Raw genomic sequence first — 15,824 nt, 5'->3', positions numbered from 1 at the left:
ATCCAATGTTCTGGATTATCCAACGCATTTTTGTAGTCAATGTTTTCAATACATCGAGATATTTTGGTGCTAAATTCGTAGATACAGTAATTACTACGCAGCATTACTGCCTATTGAGCTAATTTTTCTGTCAAATTTGTTGTATAACATGATGCTTTGGTGCTTAATTTATAAAATCATAACCTAATTTGATGTTTAATAGGCTTTTCCTTAATCTCTCCTTATTATCCAACATATTCGCTTATCCAACGTTCTGCCGGCCCGTTTATGTTGGATAAGTGAGACTCTACTGCGTGTGTGTGTGAGTGTATATGTGTGTGTGTGTGTGTGTGTGTGTGTGTGTATATATATATATATATATATACCGTGTTTCCCCGAAAATAAGACAGTGTCTTAAATTAATTTTTGCTCCCAAAGATGTGCTAGGTCTTATTTTCAGGGGATGTCTTATTTTTCCATGAAGAAGAGTTCACATTTATTGTTATTCTCTATTTTCCATTTTAAAATTTGATCAAGATCTGCTTCTGGGCTTTTCTTTATGTTCCATTCTGTGATCATCTGTGTCATTCCATACCATACTAACCAGTTAGTATGTCCATATTTGACTTTTAACTCCTCTCAGTCTTCTACTGTTTCATCAGATTTTAAGAAGTCGACAATCTTTAGTATTTACCGTATTTTTCGCTTTATAGGATGCACCTGATGATAAGACGCAGATCGCCAGGAAGGGAGAATGGGGCGATCTGTGCCGTTCCCACGCGCGCGCGGACGGCACAGATCGCCCCATTCTCCCTTCCTGGACGCAGATTGCGTTTATAAGACGCACTGACTTTTTCCCTCTATTTTGGAGGGAAAAAAGTGCGTCTTATAAAGCGAAAAATACGGTATTTTTTTTCATTTTTTATTACTTTACCGTATATCTGATCAGTTTTGTTATCTAATAATCCTATTAGGAGCATGTCTGTTTTGTTTATTGGACATTTACTTTGCCATTTTTTCCAACATTTGAATGTTGAAATCAGTGGGCCTTCTTTTATTTTCTTTATTACTTTATTGTCCATCCTATCCTTTAAACACAAGCAGTCATCTCATCCATTTATTGATTTCTCAGTTGTGGCCCATCTTTTTGGCTTGTCGAGATCTAACTCCAATACTGTCCCCAATTGGTAAGCCTCAAAAAAACTGTGGAGGCTAGGTGCTCCCCATCCTTCCATTTTCCTGTGGAGAGAAGAATGTTGAATTAGAAACAACTAATAGTATGTAACATGCATAATGTCAAAAGCAGAAAAGTCCAGTTGGTGGTAGTCTTGTCCCTTAACATTAGAAATTTTTTAAAATCCAAAAGTCTGCATGTAATATATTTTACATACTTCTCTAGATCCTGAGAAACACAGATGTGAATTTCCCAATGGCAGGCTTTCCACTCCTACAAAATGCTATTAGAGAGTTGCTGCTAAAGGAGCTTTCGGCTGTACAAGAGAAGTGCTTCTGAAAGCTAGGTCTATGCACTATCCACTTGGGCTTTTTGGATTTCAGTTTCTATTGCCCAGTTTGTCTCGTTCAGCTCAGTCCCATAGCCTAATACAGGCAGTCACTGAGCTACAGACATCCAACTTACATATGGAAAGACAACAGGAAGTGAAAGAAAATCTTCCCCTAAGAAGGGAAATTCGCACTTGAAAGAGTTATCATGGGAAAAAGTGTCTCTGCTGAAGCTTTATAGCCAATCTTTGTTTCCATGACAACTCAAATTTTTCCAAACCCAGTTGTCACAGGGATGGAAAGTGAGACGACATCTTCTGATCAGAGGTATAGACAACTAAACAAATGTTACAGGTGTGTTAACCCTTCCCTATACTATCCAAAACTTAAAAATATATTTTTGGGTGGAATATTACACGTAACAAATTTACCTCTTCTGACTTACATACAAATTCAATTTAAGAACAAGTCTGCAAAATCTATCTTGTCTGCATCCCAGCAACTGCCTGTATTTGGAATGGGAGCATGTGTGTGAGTGAAAGTGGGAAAAAAATATTTTTCTTCACCAGTCCATTTCTACATGCCTAAATTATATTCAGTCCATTATATACAGTGTGTACACCACACAATTTCCACTCAGTTGTATTACATTGACACCATATCTGGTATTTCACGTGGTGAGATAATTTATTCTGTGTTTGATAGGGAATTAAAGCGTCACTTATATGATGTTTGGGCTATGCATTTTATGCATGCTCTGAGTTGCTACATTACTTGAGAGGAAGATTTGTAGGTACAGTAGAGTCTCACTTATCCAACATTTGCTTATCCAACATTCTGGATTATCCAACGCAGTCTGCCTTTTAGTAGTCAATGTTTTTGTAGCCAATCTTTTCAGTACATTGTGATGTTTTGGTGCTAAATTTGTAAATGCAGTAATTACTACATAGCATTGCTGTGTATTGAACTGCTTTTTCTGTCAAATTTGTTGTAGAACATGATGTTTTGATGCTTAATTTGTAAAATCATAATGTAATTTGATGTTTAATAGGCTTTTCCTTAATCTTTCCTTATTATCCAACATTTTCACTTATCCAACGTTTAAGTTGGATAAGTGAGACTCTGCTGTCAAGATCTGTGCTCTCTTCCTAATAACATAATCCCTAGTGCCATTTTAAGTCTGAAATTGACCAAAATATTAGGTTAATTAATGCTGTTTTGTGCTGCATAATAGAAATATCTTATGAAGTGTGGCTACATATTACTTTTTCATATCTGTATATATTTATATTTATAAAGGTACTTACAGTTTCATCAGAAGTTCCCAAAAGAATTCAGAAGGCCTTACAGAATGCAGAGGATTCTAAGAAGTCTCTCAATCAGCTTCTAGAGAAGGAGAATATTTTGTGCGATTCAATTAATAGCCATTTGTTGACATCCCAGCCATGGATGGAGGATCTTGGTATATTGATCAGTCAAGTAAAAGAAGTTGAACGGCATCTTGCTTATTTAAAATTGATTTCACAAATAGAAGAATTAAGGTAAAGAGCACCCCTATTTATTGGACATGCTTTGAGCAAAAAATTAGAGTCACCAGACATTTATGTGCCTTGATGCAAAGGAACTCTTGCCAAAATTGTAAAAATGCTACTGATGGAAAAGATGAATGTAGCTCCTCCCTGTGAGTTCTCCTCAGACCACTTTTTAGTAGCATGTTAATAATTTTGAACAGTCTCTTGTGCTTACAGTCCCAGCTGATAAGGAATAAAGTCTGTGCCCAGGGTCTTACTTATCTCTGCCAATTCCCATACAGTGGGATTACAACTTTGATCTGAAGCGAAATTTGAATAGATGCACATCAGCTGGACCCAAAATCACATTTCTCAAGCTCTGCTCCCAGAACACACGGTTTAGTATATCTATTGAAATCCATGGTTTTCGACATGTTTAATTCTTCCTTGAATTGTGGCCACTTTGCGTAACTATATGCCCTTTACAATAATTTATTTTAGGATTTTTATGCTGCTTTACTTAATACTTTGTAAGGTTGAGAAATATCCTATAAATGGTTAAATTAGTATTTATTAACTAATTAAAACAGCATATGTATAGGTAAATATTCATAAATATTCAAGAAAAGTAGGCAAAGTAGGTGTCTCTTTATTGAGTGGGTTTGGTCCCAGAATCTCCCCTGTATACCAACATTTGTGGATACTCAAGTCCCATTATATACAGTGGCATAGTGAAATGATATTCCTTAAATAAAATAGTAAAATCAAGGTTTGCTTTTTAAAAATTATTTTCAATATTTCCAAGCCATGGATGGTTGAATCCATGTTTTCTAAGGACTGACTGTAGGTTATGGCATTTCTGAATATCAACAGTTTGTGTGAGCAATTTGACATGGTCCCTCATTTTATATATTTAATGTTCAAAGCACATTCCATTCTATTCTGGTGTTAGAATTCTTAAAATAATTTTCAATACAATCTTATTTTGATAATCTTTTGATCACTGTATATGAATATTGTTTTTATAGTGATCTTTCCTCTTGTTATATCTGGTCATGTCTGCAAATCTACTGCAATTTTTAAAACATAATACAGGATGTTTCAAAATGGTAGATCCAGTTTACAGCAGTATAATTCATGATTGCAATATGATACAGTTATACAAAAAATTATGAACAGTTTAATAAATTATAAAGTGTTGCTGACCATTTTGAATCAGAAATAAATCTAAAAAATGACCCTGCAAATAAAGACTGTCTCATTAGGCCATCTATTGCAGGGTGGCCATCTTGGGAATAACTGAGGCTGGGGGCTGTTTGTGCACTGGGAGAGGCATCTAGCAGTTTCATTTGAAACTCTATGCCCCACCCTTTCAAGTGGTATGAGTTTTGTTCATAGGTGGTTTGTAGTCGCAGAGATATGGTGATTTCAGATCAGGTCCATCGTTTTGAAACGCCTTGTATTTTAGACAAAGACTTTTCACAACATCTTTGTGTCTCTTTCTTAGTGACAATATTCAGCAATATCTTATGACCAACAATGTTCCAGAGGCTGCTACTACTTTAGCATCTATGGCTGAACTGGATATCAAGCTTCAGGATTCATCATGTTCCCATCTTCTTACTTTTGTAAGGTCTACTGTTCAGTTCTGGCACAAGATCCTGAAGGATAGGCTATCAAGGTTTAATTTTCAATGGCATTGCCTTCAATTTCTAACTGTTTCCTAGTTTTCAGTTGTGTCACTGTGTCATATATGTTTCTCCATTGCAGTGATTTCGAGGAGACTTTAACTCATCTTCACTGGCCATTTGTTGGACCAGCACAATCCCAGCCTTTTGGCTTGGCCGGAGCACCCAACAACGTCGTAGAGATATACAGTAACTTTGAGATGCTGTTTTCTCAGCTTCTAAAACTGCAGACTACGTATCCTTTTTCCTATTTGAGTATATATGGGCATTAACTCCTAACAGATATAGGGGTTTCTTACGACACATTATGGATTGCTAGAATCACCAAGCGATTGCCAGTAGCTTATGGGATAGGCATCTAAGTCCAAACAGATTTAGAAGGAGAAGGTCTCATAAAATGCTGTGTTGCAAGGTGAAAGTACCTATTTTTCTTTTCCTTTCAAACTCAGATTCTCAACTGAGGTTCTTTGCTCATAACATGGCTCTTGTCTTCTGATGAAGAGTTGAGGGAGGGAGCAGGGAAGCATCAAGCTCTGTTCTTGTCACAGTCATGTCCTATGGAGGCCTTCATCAGAAAATTCAACTTTGAAAGGTGAAAGAGGACACTATATGGTTTAAATAAACTTTATTTGTATTCTGCCTTATCTTCCCAAGAGTTTATAGAATTGTAGGATACCTTCCACTGCTTCTCAATCTGTTTTGGACTTAAGGTTACAGGAACACTGTCTTGTATCCAAGCTGACCACTTTCTGTTTACAGGGTGAGGACACTGTTATGTGTTCCTGTGAAACTCAAGGACATGAAGTATTTTATGGTATGGAATTAAGCTTTGCCAACAACTAGTTTCTCCTCATTGATTTCCTGTTTAAAACCAAGGAACCCGTGCCAATAAAAAGGCTGGGAACTGTGTACACTTGTATACAAAACTAATAGTAGAAATAGCTTGAAAACAGAGCCTGCTTCATCCCATCAACATACATGCTCTTTAGAATTAAAGATTACAAATCTGTAGCACAGGAATATGCAAACGGCAGTGTTTAAAGCAACCCCTAGAATTTGTACATCTGGCTTCCAGTCCAGCTCTGTACACTAAGGAAGACTCTTCAGTTTTGTGCATTTCAGCAGTTTCCTCAATTGAAGGAACAGAATATCTTTTAAAAAGACAACTCTTCCCCCTTCTGTCAATAGCAACTAGGCTTTGGCCATCTTGTTCATGATGCGCTATTCCTCAGCATAAGCAGATGGGGCCGAATGTAGAAGAGGATAACTCTTCCAAAACCTCTGTTACAGATTTTAGGACTGTTGTAAAACCTCCTGGTATAGAACAGTGCATCACTGGTGGTATTATGTGACCCCTAGTATTTTGGGTCTAGTAGGGGCATAATTCTTAGCAGCTTGTTAAAGATCAAGATTTCATCCAGGCCAAGCTTGTGTCTGATTGAAGTCTGCAAAAAGGTAGTCCTTACTATGTTTACATTGATTTCAATGGGACCAGATTAAATTTATAGCCAACTAGGAAGGTAAAGGTAAAGGTTTCCCCTGACATTAAGTCCAGTCATGTCTGACTCTGGGGGTTGGTGCTCATCTCCATTTCTAAGCCAAAGAGCCGGCGTTGTCTGTAGACACCTCCAAGGTCATGTGGCCGGCATGACTGCATGGAGCGCTGTTAGCTTCCCGCGGGAGCGGTACCTGTTGATCTACTCACATTGGCATGTTTTCAAACTGCTAGGTTGGCAGGAGCTGGAGCTAACAGCAGCCGCTCCCACCGCTCCCGGGGTTTGAACCTGGGACCTTTCGGTCTCCAGCTCAGTGCTTTATCGCACTTCGCCACCGGGGTGAATTATGCATATTATAGAAACGTAAGACTGTATTTGTACTGCTATTTTCCTTTAACTCTTAATCTCAGAGACGAACTATTAAGCAAACCAAAGCAGCTTCCGGAAAAGTACCTTCTTCCCCCCACTGCACCTGTTATATTACCCATGCAGATTATGGTGGGTCCTCTTCAGAAAAGATTCAAGTATCATTTCACAGGAAACAGACAAACAAATGTTTTAAGCAAGGTGTGTTATTGTTATACAAAGTCCTTTGCTTAAAAATAAAACATACATTTTAAAAGGATATATTAATAAAGGTTGAGGCCCCTGACATGTTCCTTATCTATTCTTTGTATTTTCATATTTTGTTTAAAACACAAGTGAGAACTAGCCCTTTAACTAACTGAGCTGCCTAGAAGAATATGCCAACAATATGCTACCACTTACTTGGTAAGAAGTGAACCTTCTCCCATGTTACAGTGTGTTGGCCAGCAAGTGCAAATGCTCTGGGATTATTAATGTACATTTGACATTTTCATGTCTGTTAAAATGCTACTGAGATCAATTGTTTCATCCAATTTTAAATAAACAACTTTTGTACACTTCAGTAATCTTTCTAAATGTTCTGCATTGACGTGCATGCCATTTTCTTGTCTGCCTTTGTCAGCTTATTTTGGTTTGTTCATGGAAAGCCTTGTCTGATCAGTGCACATTTAAGGCTTTTCCCATTAGATAATTTTCAAATTTAACCTGGAGGACTGCTAAAAGACACCTGGCTCAACAGACTGTAATGTGATGTAGGTTTGCACGGAGCGTGGTGACGTACAGTAGAGTCTCACTTATCCAACATTCACTTATCCAATGTTCTGAATTATCCAATGCAGCCTGCCTCCCTCTCAGATCCACAGCTGTTTCTCTAGGCAGCAAGGACCGAATTTTTTATGGATTTAATTTTCAACAATGTTGTTACTGTAAGTTCATTTTATGCAATTCTATCTTTATTTGTAGTCAATATTTTCAATAAATTGCGACGTTTTGATGTTAAATTTTGTAAATACAGTAATTACTACATAACGTTACCATGTATTGACCTGCTTTTCTGTCGATTTGTTGTGAAATATGATGTTTTGGTGCTTAATTTGTAAAATCATAATGTAATTTGACGTTTAATAGGCTTTTCCTTAATCCCTCCTTATTATCCAACATTTTCGCTTATCCAACGTTTTGCCGGCCTGTTTATGTTAGATAAGTGAGACTCTACTGTAATTGGCATAAGGGCCTTCTGAAGCAATTGGCATAGAAGTGTGTGATTTTTTTCTTGAATGCATTAAGGTTCTTCTTTTCTTCCTCAAAAGCCTGAATGGTACCTAACCCAAGTGCTTATGTGGATTGGAAGTCACGCTAAGTTTCTTGATGACAAAGTCCAACCAATATTGGACAAGGCAGGCTCTCCAGTCAATGCAAGGGTAAGTAATTCCTTTCTAATCCACTTGGTATAAGCACCAGTAATGCATCCGTATCTGCTGTTTTCATCTTAATCCTTTTACCTCTCATTAAGATGGAGTTTTCCCGAGCTTTGGTGATGCTGATCCTGGAGAAGTTGGCTGCTGACATTCCTTGCTTGTTGTACGATGACAGCCTCTTCTGCCACCTGGTCGATGAGGTCCTTCTTTTTGAGAGAGAGCTACACAGTGTCCATGGATATCTCAACAGCTTTCCCAGCTGTATGCACATTTTATCAGAAGAGACCTATTTTCAAAGATGGCTAACTATGGAGAGAAAATGTAAGCTGCTATTGTGGGATTTATGTAGTCAGAACCAATGCCAGCTTTAGGAAATAGGTGCTTGGGAATCTAATAAAGTTCTTGAGTTAGAGAATGGAGAAACATTGTCTCAAACTGTTTGTGTTTGAAATGGGAAAAATAGTTGCCAGTTTTCTTCAGTGATTACTGATTACACAGCCCAACAAAAAAAAATTTGACGTCTTGGTTTTTAGGCTTGTTCCTGGCCTAAAAACCAATTGAACTGACTTCATCAGCTCTAGTTTCTTAGACATAATTATCATAGTTTTCTATGGGTGAGCAAATGGTGACTAGTAGATGGCATATGTTCTGTATCTCAAAAACTGTAGAGGAAAACTGGTGCAATTTGTAGAATTAGCAGGTCAAACATAACCAGAAACAGAACTAATATTTGAGGCACCAGAATTCCTGTTGTCCAGTGTTATTATTCTTGTCACTGCTGCATAGAGTCTTGGATTTCCATTGATTTCATTTTGATTTAGAAATGTACCCTCAATTAGCTTCTGACACAATAAATACATTTTGATTTAAATCCTGGATTTCTTCCAGATTGGGGCAGTTTCCAGTGAGTTTCAAAACAATAAATTATACAGTATTGGAGTAAAAAAATTATATAATTTAAATAATGTTAAGTTCCACATTAAGAATAAATAGGCAATACAATATTGCATATTTTGAATGGAATATCTATCACATAAACCTTAGGCCTGCGATATTTATTCAGCTTTTGGATTATGTAATGCATTTTATCTGAGCCTGCTTTTGAATACAGACCAGAAACATAAATCCCAGAAGGAATGAGTAGACTGTTAACAAGGACAAGCTGTAGATCACATTAGTCTTCCATTTTCAATAGATACAATTCTGTTTCTGAACCTAGTACATAAAGTACTGGCTTGAAATGTAAATGTCTGGAACAGTTTGGTGCTAGGTCACCCAAAGGAGCATTTCCTCCCATAGTATCTACTGGAGCCTACAGTTATTTAAAAGATTCAATCAAAGAAGCGATGACTCTGAATCTGCAAGACCTGATGATAGATAGAGGGATCTAGAAGTCTTTCATTCATAAGGACACTGTAAATCAAAGTCAGCTTGAATTATGAAATAATAAAAACATATAGAAGATGATGCAAAAAGAATAGTACTTGGAAATAAGTACTAATTGTGGCTAATATGTTTGTATTCACATAAAGACCTTGTGAATTTGCTTAAGGAATTTTTTTTCCAGTTGATTAGCTTTAACTGGGACTAGTAATGAGATTTAGGCTGCTGCTGCCGCCTATGTATGGCGATATTAACTGCCAATATGTCTAATACTACTTAAGCATTGATAAGCACATGTGACGTTTGTTTCCAAAAGGTACCAAATCATGTGAACAAAATTTACAGGAATAAAAGAAGTGCTGAGGAAATGCATTATTTTGCTATATAATGCAATTTTCCAAGCCCTGGACCAAAGTGATTTGATACGTTTGATAGTTTGATCTGTGCATAGTATGTATTCTATTATAATTGTATATTATATATTACATATAATATTGCAATAATGGTATAGTACAATATAGTAATATATAATGCTTATATTGTGCTATGCTAATAATATAATTTATTGTGTGTGTATATACAGTAGAGTCTCACTTATCTAACATAAACAGGCCGGCAAAACGTTGGATAAGCGAAAATGTTGGATAATAAGGAGGGATTAAGGAAAAGCCTATTAAACATCAAATTAGGTTATGATTTTACAAATTAAGCACCAAAACATCATGTCATACAACAAATTTGACAGAAAAAGTAGTTCAATACGCAGTAATGTTATGTTGTAATTACTGTATTTATGAATTTAGCGCCAAAATATCACAATATATTAAAAACATTGACTACAGAAATGGCTTGGATAATCCAGAGGCTTGGATAAGCGAGGCTTGGATAAGTGAGACTCTACTGTATAACTTGTAAGCCGCCCTGAGTCCCTTTCGGGATGAGAAGGGCGGGATATAAATGTCGCAAATAAATAAATAAATACTCCTAGCCAACAATGTGCTGCCACTCATTTTTCAATTGGGGGGGGGGGTACATTTTGGAGGGAAAATCCACATATATATTAATTGATTCATATTCATATTTATCCTCATTTGTGATATTTGCTAACTCATCTAGTTGAAAAAGCATCTTCACTTTGTCTTGAAATTGCATTTATTATATTTTTATTTTAAATTTATTTGTAAAAGAGTAGCAATTTGCTTCAGAGGAAAACTTTGAATAACAAGGCAGCTCATGTCAAAAAGTATTTAAATATTTAAGATCATTTTTGTTTATGTGTGCTTGACAGTTGCTCTTCAAAAGATGGACTCCATGCTTTCATCTGAAGCTGCCTGGGTATCGCAGTACAAAGATATCACTGATGTAGATGAAATGAAAGTCCCAGACTGTGCTGAAACTTTTATGACTTTGCTGCTGGTTATCACAGGTAATTATAACATTTCTGCCATTCGGCTTTGATTCTTGAATAATTCAAGAACTGTAACGTATCTTGAACAAGGAAATCAACATCATGTCAGTGGCTGAGCTGCCATCAAAGGAATAACAGGAAGAACTGAAATAGCACAAACAAGAGTAGCCCCTGTTGATTTGTTCCTTTTGAACTTTAGTGAATAATTGAAAAAAGCAGTCTGATCAGGCGTTTGTATCCATAGGGGACTGGATAATTGTCAGCATGGATACATTTTGCAATTTGCTAAAATACAGTTGTTGTTCAAAATAAATACCTTAAAATATTCAACAATATTATTTAACTTGTGGGGTTTTGAGTGCAGGGCCATTAAAGAGATACTAGTCTGAGTAACAAAGAGCACCATCAGTGATTGAAATCTTCAATACGTCAATTATACCTTACAGTCCAATACTAAGATTGTAGTGTTGCTAAAATCATTGGGAAAAGTTATTGTAAATAACTTTAGTTCTGTGGATTTCAGTGGGAATAAAGATTGACTGATTTCTTTAGGAGTGTCTATATATAGTGGGTCTGCTGCATCTGCAGATGATCAGACCTCATATGATATTGTGGTGATGTGAACACACATGCTTCAGCATATCCATGTTTATGCTACCACCATTAAATAATATGGGGTGTAATAATCCACAGTCAGTGGAAATTGTGGATTTGGAGCCCACAGATCCGGCAAGCATAATGTATGTGTTTTATGTTAGTACTGCTATATTGTTGAGCTAGTAGTCATTACTGGGTTGCAGTTGTCTAGAACAGGGTTCAGAATAATAATAATAATTTTATTTTTATATCCCATCCCATCTCCCTGATAGGACTCGGGGCAGCTCACATGGGGCCAAACCTGACAACATACAATAAAATACAACAGTATAAAATACACAATATAAAATACAACAATATAAAATACATAACAATCACAATAGTATAAAATACACAATATAAAATACAACAATATAAAATACATAACACTGCATAGCAATAGTGTATAGTATAATATAGTCTGGCTCACAAGCTCTACTATTACTTTTGTTGATAAACAGGATCTCTAGCTTCTCTTATCAGTTGTCCAAGCTGTATTGGTTCTGTATTTCTTCTGTATTAATATGTCTTCAGCTTTATTAGTTTTGTATTCCTTCCCATTAGTTGGCTTGTACACTGATTAACAGCTGAGCTATAGAGGGAGGAAATGAAGCTGTCGTGTTTATCCTTCTTAAATAATTTCCTAGCCTTTATTGCCATTGTTCTCCAATATGGCAGAGATGACAAAATGTGAGAAAGAAGAGAATGTAGGTCTGGCAGTACAAACTGTAGGGTATGATTTCATATCATACAAAACACCTATCAGAATTGATGACACATGTTAATCATGATGGATTTTGGGTTGAAAAGCTTGATCCCCCAAACTATAAAATAATTTAAATAAGAAATATCTTGCAATTTTCTATACAGATAGGTATAAGCACCTTCCTACTGCTGCTAGAAAGCTACAATTCCTAGAACTGCAGAAAGAGTTGGTGGATGACTTCAGGATACGACTAACTCAAGTTATGAAGGAAGAGACCAGAGCGCCTTTAGCTTTCCGGTATTGTGCAATCCTAAATGCTGTCAACTACATAGCAACTGTATTAGCTGACTGGGCTGACAACCTTGTAAGTGGTTATTTTTCATCATGACTTTTGCCATTTGTGGATTACTGAAACAGAATGTAATTATATAGAGCTGTTTTTCATATTCACTGGTAGAGTTAAGACACTTCTGTTTTTTGGTACCTTTAATATAAAAGCTGTCCTTTATCAAGTTCATCTTGTTCAGTGCTGTCTGCTCTAAATCTGAGGAATGCCTGGCTACATCCCTATGTCTACCATGTGGCTGGGGAAAGACCAGTGCTTTCAGATGTTCTTCCTCACTTGAGGTGGCTTTCTACTTGCATAGCAAAGATGGCAGACTTGTGTGAGTGTATTTAGCTGGGCAGACAGCTGGGAGAAGTGTAGATGGTTAGGTGGTGCATATGATGATATCACTTTCCTATTTATTCACTCTTTCAAGAAAAAGAGAAAAATGGTGTGAAGTGTCATGGAGGAAGAGGTTGACTTTGGCCAGGTCACTAAATTACAGATCATCTCCAAGAGGATGTGATCTTCAGCAGGAAAAACAATGCAGTTTTTCATTCCTGGTCTGCCTTGATGAGTTTTGACTCTGTCTCGTATCAGCCTACTCAGTCCTTAGTTAAAACTGGACGTGGTGGTTGAATCTGGGAGCTATTGCATTTAATGTTGCATTATCAACTATTATACCTTTGTTTTATATTGTATTTTGTTTTTAACTTGTTATATTGTGAATTGTATGTATGTTGTTTTAACCTAATTATGCTGTCCGGGCTCCGCCCCTTGTAAGCTACCCTGAGTCTCCTTGGGGAGATGGTGGTGGGGTATAAATAAAGGATTATTATTATTATTATTATTATTATTATTATTATTATTATTATTATTATTATGCATATGCTCTACGGCTGATCTGCAATCTGCCACCAAAGAACAGTACTTACAAATTTTCCAAACATCAAATTACTCTTAATTCTCGGGGACCCGAACTGGAGCTATGTTACTATTTTAAACAAGTTGTGAGCGTATAATACTTGGTGGTGGTAATCCTTACAGCTGGATTTCCATGTCCCTATAGTTCTTCTTGCAGCTCCAACAGGCTGCATTGGAAGTTTGTTCTGACAGCAATGCACTGAGTAAACTACAGCTTGGACAACTGGCTTCAATGGAAAGTTCTGTCTTTGATGATATGATTAACCTTCTGGAGCGCCTAAAGCATGATATGCTGACTCGTCAAGTCGATCATGTCTTTCGAGAAGTCAAAGATGCAGTTAAAATGTACCGAAAAGAAAGGTAAAGTTTATTTTCTTCTTCCAGCAAACTTTTAATGCATATAAATAGTTTGGAACAGAGGAGTGGGAGAAGCAAGAGGATTAAAAAATGAACAGCATAGCCTAATCTATTTCTTACCCAAAGAATTTATAGTGTAAGATCGTAGCGAGGTTAAACTTGATTACAATTACAAATATTTTTGATACAAGTTTAATCAACAAGTGACTGATCTGAAGTTCTGTTTTGGATGTGTAAAACAACACTATGTAACACGATTTTTGTTCTTGGCTTATAAATATCATTTCCTAATTGGTTCTATCATAAAAAGATGAAAAAGCTTTATTAAACTGTGAAAATTTTGTCTGCACAAAAGGTTAAAAATGGCATATTAAAAACTTAAAAATGGCACCCAAAAAGAAGTTTCTTTATTTCTTTATCATGCCAGAAGCAAATTGAGAATACAGTTATAATGTATAAAAAACCACAAACAAAATTAAAAACTTGGCATTATACAAAATTTCCTTTGACCAGAAGCTGGCCACTTCAAGTGCCTCTGATGTCGCTGTAAGAAGGTCCTTCACTGTGCATGTGGCAGGACTCAGACTGCATTGTAATAGGTGGTCTGTGGTTTGCTCTTCTCCACACTCGCATGTTATGGACTCCACTTTGTAGCCCCATTTCTTAAGATCGGCTCTGTATCTCATGGTACCAGAGCACAGTCTGTTCAGCCCCTTCCAAGTCGTCCAGTTTTCTGTGTGCCTAGGAGGGAATCTCTCATCTGGTATCAGCCACTGATTGAGGTTCTGGGTTTTTGTCAGACCCAAGGCAGCAGGGCACCAAGAACCATACACGGAGGCCAATCTCTATCTAATATCTTTATTAAGTAAATATATAAAAGCAATAAAAACAAGTGAAGAATATAGTTCAGAAGCAGACCTTTCAAATGAGGTCAAATATAGTCCAAAATTGTATTGTCCAATAAATGATATTAGAGTTCAAAGTTTAAATCCAATACCAAAACACACACTATTGCCATGCAATAGTGTGGGGAAATGCCAGAGTCTTAGGAGTCCAAGGCAACTTGACAACAAGGCTGAATATAATCTTGGTTCTTTAACAAGGTCCGTGACTAGGAACAAGGCAAACAGTGATTCTTGGAACTAGATCCGTGGTTAAAAGCAAGGCAAGGCAGTACTTGAATTCTTGATCCGGGAAGCAAGGAACTGGGGTTACGAAGTCCACACACGATCTTACTCCTGAAGCAGCTCTGTTGACTCCGCAAAGATTCTCCCGCGTCAGGCACCTATATTGGGTCTCGTTTTCCCGCCAACAACCTCTTTCCCTAGAGAACGGGAAGCGAAACCCAACTTTGTTCCGATGCAAGACTCCTTAGAATTTCCCAAGGGAAGCAGGTCTAATCAGCCTGTTGTTTGGCTGCAATCCGTAAACTCCTGCGATTCTGTTCCCTGACTCCTCTGTCAGCACAATAGGATTCTCTCCTAGGGAACGGAGGCGAGGAATGTTCAAGGTCTGTTTTACTGAATTCTTGGTTACAAACATCAACATCCAGCAGGTGAAAAGACTCCGGCTCTTGTTGAGCCGGCGAAAACCCCATGTTTTCGTCTTCATCTGCCACGATGGCACTAGGAACAGGACTACAAGGCCCATGAGGCATCACAGTTTTTGCCTGTCATTTTTGAACTCTCGCTTGCTGCGGTGTTCCTGCGAGTATCTCTGTAGATCTTAGGAAGCTGTTTCTTTATTTAAGTCGTTGGCATGCTGGCTGATATCCAAACAGAGGATGGGCCAGAGATGTCAATGCCTTGGTCCTTTCATTATTGGCTGCTACTTCCTGGTGGATGTCAGGTGATGCAATACCGGCTAAACAGCATAATTTCTCCAGTGGTGTTGGGTGTAGACATCCTGTAATAATGTGGCATATCTCATTAAGAGTCACATCCACTTTTATAACATGGTGAGATGTATTCCATACTGACCATGCATACTCAGCAGTAGTTTAGCAAAGCGCAAGGGCAGATGTCTTCACTGTATCTGGTTGTGATTCCCAGGTTGTGCCAGTCAGCTTTCATATAATATTATTTCTAACACCCACTTTTTGCTTGATAGTCAAGCAGTGCTTCT

At 37.2% G+C, this 15,824-nt stretch overlaps 1 protein-coding gene across 4 annotated transcripts in view; it reads left to right on the top strand.

Moving 5' to 3' along the window:
• Positions 1 to 15,824, top strand: part of rint1 (RAD50 interactor 1) — a 28,782-nt gene that overhangs the window by 7,094 nt on the left and 5,864 nt on the right. For 2 of the 4 annotated variants that reach the window (XM_008111558.3, XM_003221535.4), the window contains exons 5-13: positions 2,782 to 3,023; positions 4,501 to 4,674; positions 4,764 to 4,916; positions 6,588 to 6,744; positions 7,854 to 7,964; positions 8,057 to 8,282; positions 10,633 to 10,770; positions 12,259 to 12,458; positions 13,489 to 13,703. In XM_008111558.3, the coding sequence (XP_008109765.2) occupies positions 2,782 to 3,023; positions 4,501 to 4,674; positions 4,764 to 4,916; positions 6,588 to 6,744; positions 7,854 to 7,964; positions 8,057 to 8,282; positions 10,633 to 10,770; positions 12,259 to 12,458; positions 13,489 to 13,703 (1,616 nt within the window). Of the gene's footprint in view, positions 1 to 2,781; positions 3,024 to 4,500; positions 4,675 to 4,763; positions 4,917 to 4,936; positions 5,274 to 6,587; positions 6,745 to 7,853; positions 7,965 to 8,056; positions 8,283 to 10,632; positions 10,771 to 12,258; positions 12,459 to 13,488; positions 13,704 to 15,824 lie in introns of those variants that run through there. The other 2 variants (XM_008111560.3, XM_062981718.1) reach the window with 2 other exon arrangements.

This window comes from Anolis carolinensis, chromosome 5 (assembly GCF_035594765.1).
Source record: "Anolis carolinensis isolate JA03-04 chromosome 5, rAnoCar3.1.pri, whole genome shotgun sequence".
In the NCBI taxonomy this organism is placed as follows: domain Eukaryota; kingdom Metazoa; phylum Chordata; class Lepidosauria; order Squamata; family Dactyloidae; genus Anolis; species Anolis carolinensis.
Note: the sequence above shows the minus strand (reverse complement) of the source record. Positions and strands in the feature narration are given on the sequence as shown.